Consider the following 14,014-nt stretch of genomic DNA (forward strand, 5'->3'; position numbering starts at 1 on the left):
TTTTCTGGAGTAATCTAAAAGTGCTGTGGATTTTCTGTACAAGCTATTAATTAAAAGATGCTTGTTTTTTAAAGGAGCTGTGGAAATTGATAATAAACCAATTAAGGAGGCTTTTTTTCCCCATCTTCATTGCCTTCAGCAGAAACCTCTCATTTGAACAGTAATTCCACTAGATTAAATGAAAATCTCTCTGTAGTCCTCAGGCTAGTCAGATCAACAAGGTAATCAAAATCTACCATAATCTCATTAGAAACAGCCAACAAAATATTTAGACCAATTATTTTTTAATAATATGTCTCAGCTCCAGAGCTGTACCAGAACACATTTTGAGCTGTTTTCACCTTATACCTACTGGTTTTCTGTGATGCATTTTAAAAAATAGGGGAAAATCTTGACAATAAACGTTAGCATTGAAATGACAGGTGCACATAAGGGAACTTGTCTCCAAATTCAAAGGCAAAACATCACATATAAATATAACTAAACAAACAAAAAAATTAACTAAACAAATATTTAATTTTGCATTTGGGGTTGGGTCTTCAATACATTTTCAAGTTGGATTATTAGCAATTAATTGAACCTCAAGTGTCGGAAAGGCAACCTGGATGCCACCGGGGGAGCGTCCATCTCCACCCCCATCATTTTACCCATAACTAACCTTATGCTTTGATAGCTTATCCTAAAAGTTCTTGTTCAGCAAAGGGTAGAGTGAGAAGCAGAAAGATATGTGTGGCCTGCTGATTATAATCCTGCCTGTTACCCAGTTATGACCCATAACGTCACAACTAGAAAAACACTTCAAGATTCTTCTGCCATGTGTTGCAAAATTGCTCAATTTTGTGAGACTTTCAGACTTAACAAGAGTGACAGCATTGGGAGGCCTCTCGAGGAGATTCTGCAGTGCACGCACGTACTGCAGACAGACATACCCATGCTGGTAAAGAGGGTGTCCCAGGTGACCTACACACTCTGACACCTCCCAGTCCTGAATGGATGAGCCAGCCTTTCCAAAGGAGACAATGAAGAGTTAAGTCCCCTAAACACCCCCCGAGCTATGGATCATGTCACCAAAGGAGACAACAGACAAACTACTTTAACAAGCAAGCACAGCTTTACAGAGAACGTATTTTGAAAAGGAATAAAAGAGAAAAATATATATAGTAAAAAGGACAATAATAACTTATGTAGCAGTTTCTATGAAAGAGGTGTCAAGAATACACAGTACTTGGTTAACTCTTGACAAAAGTCCTCATGGACTAGGAACTATCATGCCATTTCACAGGTTGGGAAACTGAGGCAGGAGAGATGGAGTCATTTGCTGAAAATCACAACAGCTGTGACCGGTTTGACTCATGAGCCCCTGCATTCTGATTCAAGAGCCTATTTATCTTCACCTAGATCCCAGGCTGCTTCTCCCAGAACACGAGCTTCAATTGCTGGCTTCGGTAGGAAGAGAACTCTTTTGAACTTATTCCTGAAATGGCCAGAGTCCAAAGTCAACCCTGCCTCCCTTGCTATGTCTCTCCCCTTGCCAGGACTGGACAACGTCAGAGCACCTGCTGCGCTTTGTGACTTCATTAGTTCAAATCACCTAGACTCCTTTTGTTTTCAGTTGTGTGATGCATTTGAGCATCTGTGTAATATTGTTATAGATCTAAATTATTGCTGCAGGGACTAGGAAAGCAAGCAAGCAAAATATCTGCCAATGTTTCAAACAAAGTCTGGGCCCACAAGAGGAAAATGCTGCTTTGCAGAGGCAAATGTTCCCAAGTGAATGTCCAAGCACCAGTGACAGACCGGCTCCTCTGTGGCTGTTATGGCAACTGTTACAGCAACTGAGCCTGAAGAATCTGCTTTTTATACCCAGACTCTCATTTTGACTGATCGACCTTCCCCCATTCCTGTCCCCAGTTATGACTTCCCCACCATGTACCAATGATCCTCTCTTTTTTTTGGTTTTCTAGAATTGTCCTTCTTTCTACCCATATTTCTGCCTCTGGTATTGTTCATGTTGACTCAGATCTGTCTCCTGGGTGGCTCTTCTCTGGGTCTGCTGCTGCTCTCATCTCCAACTACACTTCACTCCCAATCCCAAGGAGCCAGTGCTGATGAGATGTGATCTGCCAACACACAGGAGAAACTGAAGGGCTTGTGAATATGCAATTCACAGAGCCACAGGGAAAGCAAATACAGTAATGTTGGTAAACCTGCTGAGTCTGCTGCTGGACACTGGATAGTTTGGGGAAGAGTAAAGAAGCAAAGAGGAGAGCTAAGATGAACTTTCAGGAGGTAAATTGCAAAGAATCAATCATTCAGATACAGCAAAGCAGACATCACACAAATTATTTTTGTGTCCAGGAATCTTGAGACCTGAGTTTGTTACTTTAAATTAGTGAACCAAATTGCTTTTGTCCAGCATGTATCCCTTCGGGACTTCCCTTCATGCATCAGATCACCAGCTACCCACAGTAAATGATAGTGATGATGATGATAATAGACAAAATAACTTCATTCATTTTTACACTAGATTCAGAAAGTTAATGGATGCAATGCAGTGAGGTTATATACTTGAAAGATGATGGGGTTGGTATTTATAAATCAATCATTATGAGTAATAACTTACTCTCTTCTGCTCTCAAAAAGCTTTTTGTAACTGTTATTAATCAAGTCCCTCTAAAGAGCATGAGTATTACTTGGGACTACAATTAGAATATTACTATTCAAAAGCGAGAATAAAAAAGAAGCTGGAAGATTTGGTAATATACTTTCTGAAAACCCAGTCAAAATAGTATGTGCTATTTTTTTAACCTCTCTTATTGGAGATTTAAAGCGGGAAAAAAAACCCAAATGATTATTGACCAGATAAAGGAAATTAGTCTAAATTTGAATTTAATAAACCATAGCTCAATGAATAACTTTTTTTTCCCCCTTGGGAGGTCTACTAAAGAATTTGGAGGAATGGGGAGAAGGGAGATACAGTTGTTCCTCTGTCTCCAAGACACACCTTCCTCCCCCCATACCAAAATCCATGGATGCTCAAGTCCCTTATATAAAATGATGCAGTATTTGCATATAGACTATGCAATCCTCCCACATACTTTAAATTATCTTCAGATTCTATAATACTTAATACAATGTAAATGATATGTAAATACTTGTAAATACAATGTAAATGCTATGTAAATAGTTGCAAGCACACAGCAAATTCAAGCTTTGCTTCTTGGAACTTTCCAATTTGGGGGGGGGGGTGTTTTTGCTGAATATTTTTGATCTGCAGTAGGTTGAATCCCTGGATACGAAACACATGGATATGGAGGGCTGACTATATATTTTACCTTTGCTTCTTTGACTTTTCTTAGTGCCATGTGTTCATTTTTCAGATATTAAACATTGTTTACCTACATTACCTACACTGAACACACATATGTTATTAGTTATCACGAGCCAACTGAAATAAAATAGATCCAAAATTGACAAATTAACCTTAGACAGTGCTGTGTGTCACTTATATCAATTAAACTGGAAAAAGAAAAAAGAGATTCCTGTGAAGTAGGTTTCTCAATGCAACTGTTTTCATACCCTGAAAAAAAAATCTAAACAGTTTTCTTATTTAATCCCCAACTTGAAATTCATGTTGAAAGAAAAGGAGGACAAATCCTTCATATAATCAAGGTAAGGAATACATTTTCATCATTTTCCTTTTAATTCATGTCATCTTTGATTCCTAATCTCATGTACAACTTGCCTGCAATTCCACACACTGTCTTAATTTTGCCTCAGTATCTGTCTATATACTTAAAATCTGGGGGCCAGAATTATCTGGATAATGTCAACTTGTCTCTTCCGCATTCTATAAGGCATCGTTTACTGCCCCCTCCCATGCCCCACTTTTCTCTCATCTTAGCTGCAGTATCCATGATGGACTCATGAAAAAAATACCATTAACTAGTGATGTTTGCAAGAATTAGAAAATCAAATCCTCAAATGTAAATCTACTTTTTGAAGCTTTTAAAAGATCACCTTAGCAGCCCACAATTAAAAAAGAACCAATTAAAGTATTCATATGGAAAGGAAATAAAACACAAGGTAATTTGCAAACACAACTTAGCGGTACTTTTAACGGGAATATTTGTATGAAATGCATACAGGACAAGTTTTTTAATGCCTGGAATATTTGCATTCTGATGTATTCTTTAAATAGAAAGACAAACGAATGCTTTCAGATTCTGCTGCTAGTGAACCAGAAAATAAGATGGTATTTCCAACTCATCATGTTCATTATTTGTATGGATGATTGAGGCTTTTGAAACTTAAAATGCTTAATAAGTAAAGATTTGTTTTTACAGTTTATAAATAAGTGACTGGATATTTAGTTTTTATTTACATTTTAATTCTTAATTTTACTCACAATGAACTATATATGTATATCTATATATGTATAAATACATATGTATATGTATTCATATATAATATACATATACACACACAAAGATGGGTCACAGTAAATTATGTATGTATCTGTATTTTTAAACCGTTTTTTTGTTTTGAAATGGTATTGGTCCTAGCAATAACACAAGACATTATCTGTAAGTTCACTTTAGTTGAAATTAGCATCCATGTAGAGTGAGAGATTTGAAGGAGATATGGGAACTGGGGAAACAATGAGGTAGGAATGAAGGGGACTATGATTTAAAATATACACTTTAACATTCCGCTTTCTTCTTTTCCTAAATCCAGTGTAGAAACACGTGCAAGAGGAATTTGTAGACACATTCAAAGAGAACTGAGAGTCAGTAGAGTATCTGCTCACTTCAGTTTCATAGACACCAATGTGTTCCTACTTTAAAATCCCAGCCCCTGGTCTATTTCTAACAGCTTGCAGCCAATTTTATTTAACCTGACTTGTAGTTGCTATTTTTCTTCCAAGCCTTTCATGGTTAATAACTCTTTCAGGATTCGTAAGATGATGAGCATTTGTCATGCAGGTCTAGCTGATGGTAACGCCTAGTTAATCAGAAGGGATCCATTGAAAAGATGTGACTCAGAAGTCCCCGTTTAAGTTGGTCTTAGTTTTACTTGTGTCCTAATGGATCCTTGTGGCTGAAAACCCTTGCAACCAGAATGGCAACTCAAATGATGTGTCTTTCACTGGCTTTGGGCACTAAAACCCACGCAGAAGTATTGAAAAACCTGCTGCTTTCTTTACCTTTAACCCCCTCACCTTGCCCTGTCCTCCACTGCCAGATTAGGCCAGATCTGCCTTTTGCTCAAAGAAACCCAGTGCTTGCTGGATATCATCCAAGGGCCTAAAGTTCGAAGTTCACATCACTCTTCCCATCACCCCTTCAATAGACTCTTACTCCAAGTCTTCATTCAAGACAAACAGATATACTTGACAACCCTCCAAATATGCTTAACATTCTCTTGTCTGGAGTGTCCCTTCCCTCTTTACCTCTTCTCAACTGCCTCTCTGCCTACTAGCATCCCACCTTCCTTTAAGGCCAGTGTCAAATGTTAGCTCTTTCACAAACCTGTTCTTAATTCACCCAACAAGAGTGATCTCTTGGAGCAACCTTCTGCTCCTCCAGCACGCACAGTCAGCCTTGTCCTATAGCTTAGTCACATACTCCTTCCTCTTCTTAGATCTGAAGCTCCTGGAGGAACCACAGTTTATTCTTCTCTCCACAAACCAAATTATCATGTACTGTGCCTTTCACAAAGCAGGGGCTCGGCCAGTATGGACTGAACAAGTGAACTGCAGAAGTGTAGACTAGCTATTTATTTAGCTGAAAACTTTTACAGGAGATTCTGGTTTCCTTTTGGAAAAACCTCGGTCAGTGTCTAACTTATCTCAGCTGTGCCTCTCTAAACAGGGTATGGATTTATGTCGGCAAGTGCTGTCCCTGCACATCTTAAGTCAAAGATAAACAAGGTTTCTTTACATTAGTGTTTTCTTCAAAGCAGATAGAGATCATTCAAGACACCAGATTTCTCACTTATTTTGAGGATCTTTTCAAAGAAAAATGGTACTTTGAAGCAGTAAACATGATATAGCCATCTGTTTGGGTTTTTTTCCCACTAACTCAGCTAAGGGAAATCTTACTTTATATTGGCTGAATTGCTGACATGACTTTTAAGGATAAAACGATTTGAGAAACTGCAAATGCCAAGTTGCCCATATTTTCACCACTGTGTGTACAGATTTTGAACAAACGTGATTAATAATTCACTTTTTAAAATTCAGTGGAATACTGGCAATGTAAGTGTCAGAAAACATACCTAATGCTCATATTATAAGATAACCATCTTTATATCATACTTTAAAGATACGACAGGACATGAGGTAATTCGTGGCTTATGGGGGCAGTCTTTTAACTTATCATTCTCCTTTTCATCCAATCTTTCAACACATTAATTGAGTGTCTATTAAATGCCTAGAAATTTCTAGCACCAAAATACATGGTAAGCTCATAAAGACACAGTCTTTGCATGAATTTTACTTATGTATAGTCCTGTTTTTACACAAAATTAAATAGCCTCTGAACGGAAGTCATTGGTTTCCCTTAAAACCAGATCTTCTGCTTAGGGTTTGTAATTTTTGTTAATAGCATCCTTCCTCTCTCTTGGTTTGAAGCCACAAAATCAGCAAGTCCCTCAGTATTTGTCACATAAACTACAGCAATATTCTTCCAATTATATGTACTAACTTCAGTCTTTTTATATGCTAAGGCATTAATACAAATGTCTTGATTCAGCTTCCTAAAGTTTAATACATATCTAGTTAAGGACTAATGACTCAGACTGACTCTTGAGGTACTATATTAAATTGTCCCAGCCTACTTTTCACACCTTAATGTTTTTTGTAAACTTACACCAGCTTCATTGAAACTCAGTCATTCCAAACATACTCCACCAACTTCCTCTTCTGTGTAGTATTTATTCAAGATGTTCTTCCCTGTCACCTTCCCTTCCTTTCCAATACAATCATAGAAATTATAAATTCCTTCAAGAAGTATCTTCAATAATAAAGTCTCTACAAATCTTAAAGGAGTCTAACAGATGTTTGAGCTTCATCATCTCTGGAAACCAGTATTTCATTATTTGTATTTTCTAAGGAATTCCCACAGTCTGCTTCACCGTGTCGAACAGTTCACTAGGCTACAGAACTGTAAGGCAGAGGTAGCTTTATTTACCGTTGCTCAGCTTTTATTTGCTTGTTGGTATTTCTGATTACAAATCTTCTGGATCCTACATATATTCTAAGCTTTATACTAAAATATGGTAAGAGTGGCCACCATGGTTTCCATACCACCTTGAAGACCAATAATAAAACCCAGTGAAGGGAAGGGACTTCACGCCTGGGCTGTCCACAGACTTTTCATCATATCTATGGATTTCTTTTAACTTGTTTCTTTACTTACTCTTCATGCTTTTCTCTCATTCTTCTACTTTTTCTATCACTCCGTGTTAGGCAAAGAGTGATATTCTCTGGCATTTTGCTTATTTCTGCTGGTAGCACTCAAGGATTACATTTTCTGACTCCTGGGATGTACTATTAAAAAATGATAATTGCCTTTCTAGGCTATTGCTAAACTTGAAACTAACCTCCAAAGTTTATGGAGTAAAATAAAATGAAGAGAATTCAAATTGAATTTCAGGGTTTATTTTTAAAACTCTCAAATGAGTTGCCAGTCAACATAGGTGGCATTAAAGGGAGGGAAAAACCCAAATAATTAAAGCTAGTATAATGTTGTTTTGCATGTGAATGTAGATATATATGTATATATATTTATATCTATCAATCAACTATATATATTAAAAGAAAATAAAAATATTTCCATAGCTTCTCAAGCAATTTTTCTTTTTGGCTCTATTCCCATTCACACAGTCTTCCAAATTACCAAAAATGAATTATAACTACCTTTTTTTCTGCAGAAACATTTTCCCAATAGCTATACTATTTCTTAGGTTTTATATATACCCATGACTTTGTGATAGAAGACAACAGTTTTCCCAATAAATGTCCTTTTTGAAATATGGAGTAAATTAAAAATAATAACTATGGTGAAACTGTAAAATATTTAGGATGAATGGGTAGAAAACCACTTACCCCCAGTTGCCACAGTGATTTCACGGAGGAAATGGCCATAAAATGGGAAATCGAAGGACAGATTCACTCTCTGCAAGGAACAATAAGCAGAAAAGAAAATCAATAATGTGCATTATAGTAAATGGAAAATGAAGAGTCTTCTACTTAAAAAAAATTAATGATGCTTCTACTTCGCACCACTATTATTGTAGCTGACTTTAGGAACCTGAATTTTAGATGGAAATAAAGAAAGAAAGTTCCTTAGTAACTAAATGTTTAAAATATGTGAAAAGAGTAAAGTTGGGCTGTTAGGGTCTGTTGATTTGTTCTCCACTTACAAAGGGAATCTAGAAGCTTCAACTCTGAATTGAGCTCATCTCTTTAATATCACCATTGCCTTCTAGGTGTCCACTACAAAGCACGTCAGCCATTATGATGAGTAATTTATTTTAGAGTTTTTTTAGTTTGATTAGTTTTCTCCAGAAGAGTAGAGCATGTTATTTGTCAAGTTTCACTAAATGAATAATAAAAATATTTTATTTTACATAATTACATATTCAATTTATCTTCTGTACATCCCATAACAAAAAGTAGTTTTATGGAACAAGATATTTTGCACCTACAGATCTAGACCTGCAGATATTTTTAATTTTTAGATGCGATGACACCCCCCCCCCCAAGATTCAGTATACAGATGACCCTTGAACAATATAGGTTTGAACTGTGCTGGTTGGTTCTATTTATAAGGCATTTTTTCCCCAATAAATATAGTATCTGTATTTTTGTTTTATAGATCTTTAAATTATCTAAGTGTGGAGAAAAAATTTGTGTCTGATTAGAGATCACAGTATGTGAAATCAGAAGAACTTGGGTTTGTGTCCGATTCTATCTGAACTGTTTCTGCTTTCAGCCCTTGGGTGAGTCATTTGTCAATCCCTTTGTTTTTGAGGCAGAGATAGTGTGTGGATTTTCAACTGGGTGGGGCTGGGCACCCCTAACCCTCAGCATTGTTCAGAGGTCAACTGTTTTATGGCCACTTTTAAAAGCAAAGATTCAAAGAATAAAATGCTGGTCACTAGAAAGCTACTTTTACTTTGTATGGAAGAAAACTGGGGAGACTTAGGAAGAAAGTTCATAAAGTTTTTGCCTCCTTTTTTTTTTAAGTGGGACCTGAATCTATGCAGATATGTGTGTGTATATATATGTGGGTATTTATATTTATTTATTATTGTATATTATATGTAAATATATACTAGTATTACATATTATATATAAATATATATACAGTAAGATAACAAAAACAAAACACAATAAAGCAAAACAAAGCAACAGAAACCCTAGATTTTTTGTGTGTTTGAAATGATAGGAACTATATATATTATTATTAGGCAAGAAATAAGAAAAACAGTGAGCTATAACAAAGATGATCAGCTGAAATAAAAGGATCCTTAGGGAAATTAATTGATTTCAAGCCCAACAGCATGTACAAACCACCTATAGTAAAAGGTTTTTATATTAAAATTCAATGATTTCTATATTATCTCTCCCAATACACAAATTTAAAAAAATAAAGTGTAGCTAGATTGAATTTAGCTCTTTCCAATTGTGCAGATGATTGCATTTTTTACACCCATCAGAGATTTCTAGTGACTTGTTTGGCATGACATTAGTCATTCAAAATTTATGGTGACTTTCAATTAGGTTTTTTTCTTTCCTTTTTAATGAAAGCGGCATCTTCGGACAGAGTTTATCATCATTTTCATTTTATGCTGACTAACGGGAACAACAAAACCTATTTTCACTGCACTAACTGAAATGAGTGGTTACTAAAACCCTAAAACAAAAGCTTCAGTGGCAGAATCGTATATCTCAAAGAAGATGTCAGACATAATTTTATACGGGTACTTGCTGCAGCATACTGTTCTCTGTCATTCTAATTTACTTCCATGCTTATGAGCAAATTGGTAAAACGTACAGCCCTTTGGCATTCTCACTTCCAGAACAGGAGTTTGGTTTAAACATTGATCACTAAGAAACTCTATCAATTATAACCCAGGTTGAGCCAAAAGAATGTGACATCAGTTTCTCAGCCACAACAAATATTTCAAGATTTTAGAAGAAAACTGAGATAAACAAATACATAAGTTAGACTTTTTTTGAGAAGTAAATAAGTCCTCAAAAAAAATTGCTGATATATCCTCTTGAAGAGCAATATCAATGATTGAAATGTTTTCGTGTTTAAGTGTCCAGCTTACTTCAGTGAATCACCACAGCCTGGTTCACACTGATAAGAAGTAGCAATGGCAATTTAGGAAGGTGTCACCTTCTCAACAGTTGTGAGATCTACCCATTTCTCTCCAGGTACTACTGACACCCTTCCCCAAGTGTAGGTCACTTACTGCAGTAACTTGCTCACAGGTGTCTTGGCTCCATTACCCCTAGAAGTCATTCTCCACACTATCTACCATTCACTCCCCTACTTCAAATCATTCAATCTAGAATCCCACTGACCCTGGAATTGTGCCAAAATAGTGAAAGCGGGTTCTAAGACCCACTAACTGGTCCCTTCCACCTTATGATTTTCCCTTCACGTTCTCTGCCCCAGCCAGCATTCTAGAACATCTTTTAGTTCCTTAAAACTGTCATCTTTAATCCTGGGCTCTGGTACTCCAACATGATGTCTGTTCTGACTGTAATAGTCTCTCAGCCTTGGTTGGTCATGGATTCCATATCCTTTAAGCCTTGGCTTAGCTTGGTTGGTACCCTAAACCTGACATAAGGACTTGGAGCAGATGGTTTGTTTGGCAGGTGATCCTAGGAAGCATCAGCTAAAGTAAGCAGGGAAAGTGAGACAAGGAAAAGAGAAAAACAGTCACAGGTATGTAATTGGGTGTGTTACCACTGTGGCCAGGTCTCCCCTTGGAGACTCTCTGGGAAACAGCAGGGAAAACATGCCTCAGAACATTTCACTGGAGGTCAGGAGGCTAGGACATTTATCCAGCAACTCCCATCTCCTGTTGATCAAAGGTTGCTCCCAGGGTCAACTGACTCCACTCTTCCCCAGGGACATCCTTGCCCTTGCTTGCAGCTTCAGGCAGAAAGAAGAGACCTAGAACTTCAGCTAGGAAGTTGCTAGTATGTTAGGAAGTGCTTCCGACAGTCTCAGGTGAACTCAGGGAGGTGGAAGGGATATGGGGCAAAGTGTCAACAGGGACCACTAAGTGTCACACCCTCAGAGTCTTATCATGACTTCTTAGCTCAAGTTATAGTTCGGACTCTGTTTCACCTAGCACTCTTTATATATACATGCAGACATAAAACAATCGCCTGGGGTTCAGATCTAACTGCTTCAAAGTGAAACTAACTCAGCATCAGAGTGGTTAAGAATAGCCCAAGAGGGAAACTAAAATTTGAACCCGGGTTTGGAAGACAACGAAGGTAATGCTCTTAATTACTGAGATATTAACCATAAAGTGATAACAAGTGTCACATTTAAAGGCAAATTTTTGAACATTATTATCATCCTCCCTTAAAACACATACACACAGACACACGCACATTACTAAAACATGAACAAAAGCAGTTAAGCACTAGAATTTTATGAGGCACTTTGAAGCTAAAATATTATATATTCGATATAATTACCCTTGGGTAATTGGATCATTTTGTTGTCTTAGTATGGTATATAAAACAGACGTTGAGGGGGAGCTAAAGGGAAGTTTTATTTCTTCATTCATTCGTTCATCCAGTCAAAAATCATTTACTCAACACCTATATATAGCAGGCACTAAATCAGAGCCGGAGCATCAAACAGTAAGCCCCACCCAGTTTCTTTCTTCAAGCAGTTCAGAAGGTGGTGTGGGAGAGCATCACAGAAGGATAAGCAAATAGGGACTAGGCAGGGGCAGAGTAAGGACCTAGAGAGGGCACCTAACCTAGCGGAGATGGCACTGAAACTCTTTAAAAGGACCTACCAGAAGCTATGTGATTAATTCACATAAAAGCTGGGAGTGAGGGACAGCAGTCTAGAATAAAGAACAGGTTTCTAGCTGGGTGACCGGTGGACCATAATCCACCAACTGAGATGATGAATACTGGAAGAAGAGCTATTTCAGTTAGGTGTGAGAGGACTTGCTGTGTCACTAATTAATTATACATCCTTTAAGTACATAATAAAAATTTTTTTTAAAAAAACCTTCAAATTGTACATGTAGCAAAGGACTCTTCCACAACCAGAAAGGCTAACAGAACCCTGGACATTGTCACAAAAACGCACTGTAAACAAAAAGAAACATAATATTGAAATTTAGTTTACTTAATTGGCGTAATTACCATACCTTGAACATTTTTCTATCTTGGATCTCATCCCATAAGAAATATAAAAGAGAAAAGGGTTTAGGCAAATTGTCATGTGAAGATATAGTAAATTAATTACCAATCTGGGCAAACAAATACAAAATAAAAACTCAGAAGTGAAACTGTAAAAAGGGTATGTGACATAAATAAGATCAACTGAATTCACTAATTCCTTACATTCTGCAGAAAAGTTAACTATTTGAAAGGAGGCGTGTCATAACTTTGAGCCAAGCATAGGAAGTATCACGCGGGAAAGAATAAGTTTATGAAACACTGTTTGAAGACTTTGTAGAAGTCTATAAATAGATTTTAGGCGGTCTTTGCAAACTGATGGCAGGTACAGCCATATGTGACTGTGACTTTTAAAACCGGATCATGCTCCCCCATGACATGCCCCATGAAATCATGTTGGGAACAGACTACTAGAGGGAATTAGAACCATACTCAAAGATTGCTAAGTGCGGCCACACCTCTTATTGTCTCTTTCATATATTTTTCTTGTGCCTGTTGCTGTCTGGTTTCTAAGTATTATGATCTCTGCTAATTCTTTTTTAATAACACAGGAATTATAATCCTATGTAAATGTGATTCCAGTTTAACTTGTTTGCCTGTTTCTCAGTGGTATTACAGAGATAAATTAATTAGTAAGTGCCCATAAGGCCTTGAAGACCGAAACCTCCTAATGAGAGATGAGAATCTGGAGTGGGCATTTATAATCCTAAAAGCTGTTTAAAATGTCTTTAATAAAAACTGCCTTTGTTTTAAGACAGCTCCTTAGTTACAGTAATAAAACTACACTTTTTTGCTTCCCTGAGCCTTTATAGCATCTTTATAAGGTATAATCTTTTTTTTTTTTATTAAAAAAGGACTAAATTTTATTGACAAACTGCTGCAGACATTTTGACATAGGTTTAAGCTACCTATTTAGGCAGTCTTACACATGTAGCATTTAATCTTCCAAGAACAAAATGGGAGGATGGTACAAATCCAGCTAGGACTTTAACTTATGTACAAAGTGGATTTTGATTCCTTTTTCATTCAGCTGCAGTGTCCCTTTTTATATCATGCTAGTGTTGAGACATACTTGACTAACTACCTTGGGAACAGTTCAATATTGACAACTGTCAACTTAGGAACATCATCAGCTTTTGGCCCCAATGTCCAAGTGAGCTTTTCATGGAGTGTAGAATCTCAGATGGACAAAATACTTTGTCTTTTTAAATACTGAAATTTTAATTATTAGTACTATTACTGAAAGGTTGTTTGTGACTAAAAAGTTCTGCATCAAATTCAATTCAGGTGGCCAGCCCCTCTCCCCAAATCAACCTGTTCAAAACCTACTTCCCACTAAGTATCTCTCAACATCGTATGTCTGGGGCTAGATTTCAAAACCCACACAATGAAAGTGTCAGTTTTACAAACCTGATTTTGTTGTTGTTTTTAAAATCAATTAACGTTAAAAATTGCATCAACTATTTAACTCATGAGGATCTTTCACATTAAAATTTAACCTTAAGATTCAACCACCATGTGCTTTTTAAAAGAAACATTCTTAGAGACATCTGAGCT

General features: G+C 36.8%; 1 protein-coding gene across 1 annotated transcript in view; it reads right to left on the minus strand.

Annotated features, from left to right (window-relative positions):
- The window catches only part of PLXDC2 (plexin domain containing 2), a 324,630-nt gene that overhangs the window by 132,156 nt on the left and 178,460 nt on the right, over positions 1-14,014 (minus strand). Inside the window, exon 4 of the mRNA XM_032473563.1 lies at positions 8,111-8,180. Coding sequence (XP_032329454.1) covers positions 8,111-8,180 — 70 coding nt within the window. The remainder of the gene's footprint in view (positions 1-8,110; positions 8,181-14,014) is intronic.

Source organism: Camelus ferus, chromosome 35, assembly GCF_009834535.1.
Source record: "Camelus ferus isolate YT-003-E chromosome 35, BCGSAC_Cfer_1.0, whole genome shotgun sequence".
NCBI lineage: Eukaryota > Metazoa > Chordata > Mammalia > Artiodactyla > Camelidae > Camelus > Camelus ferus.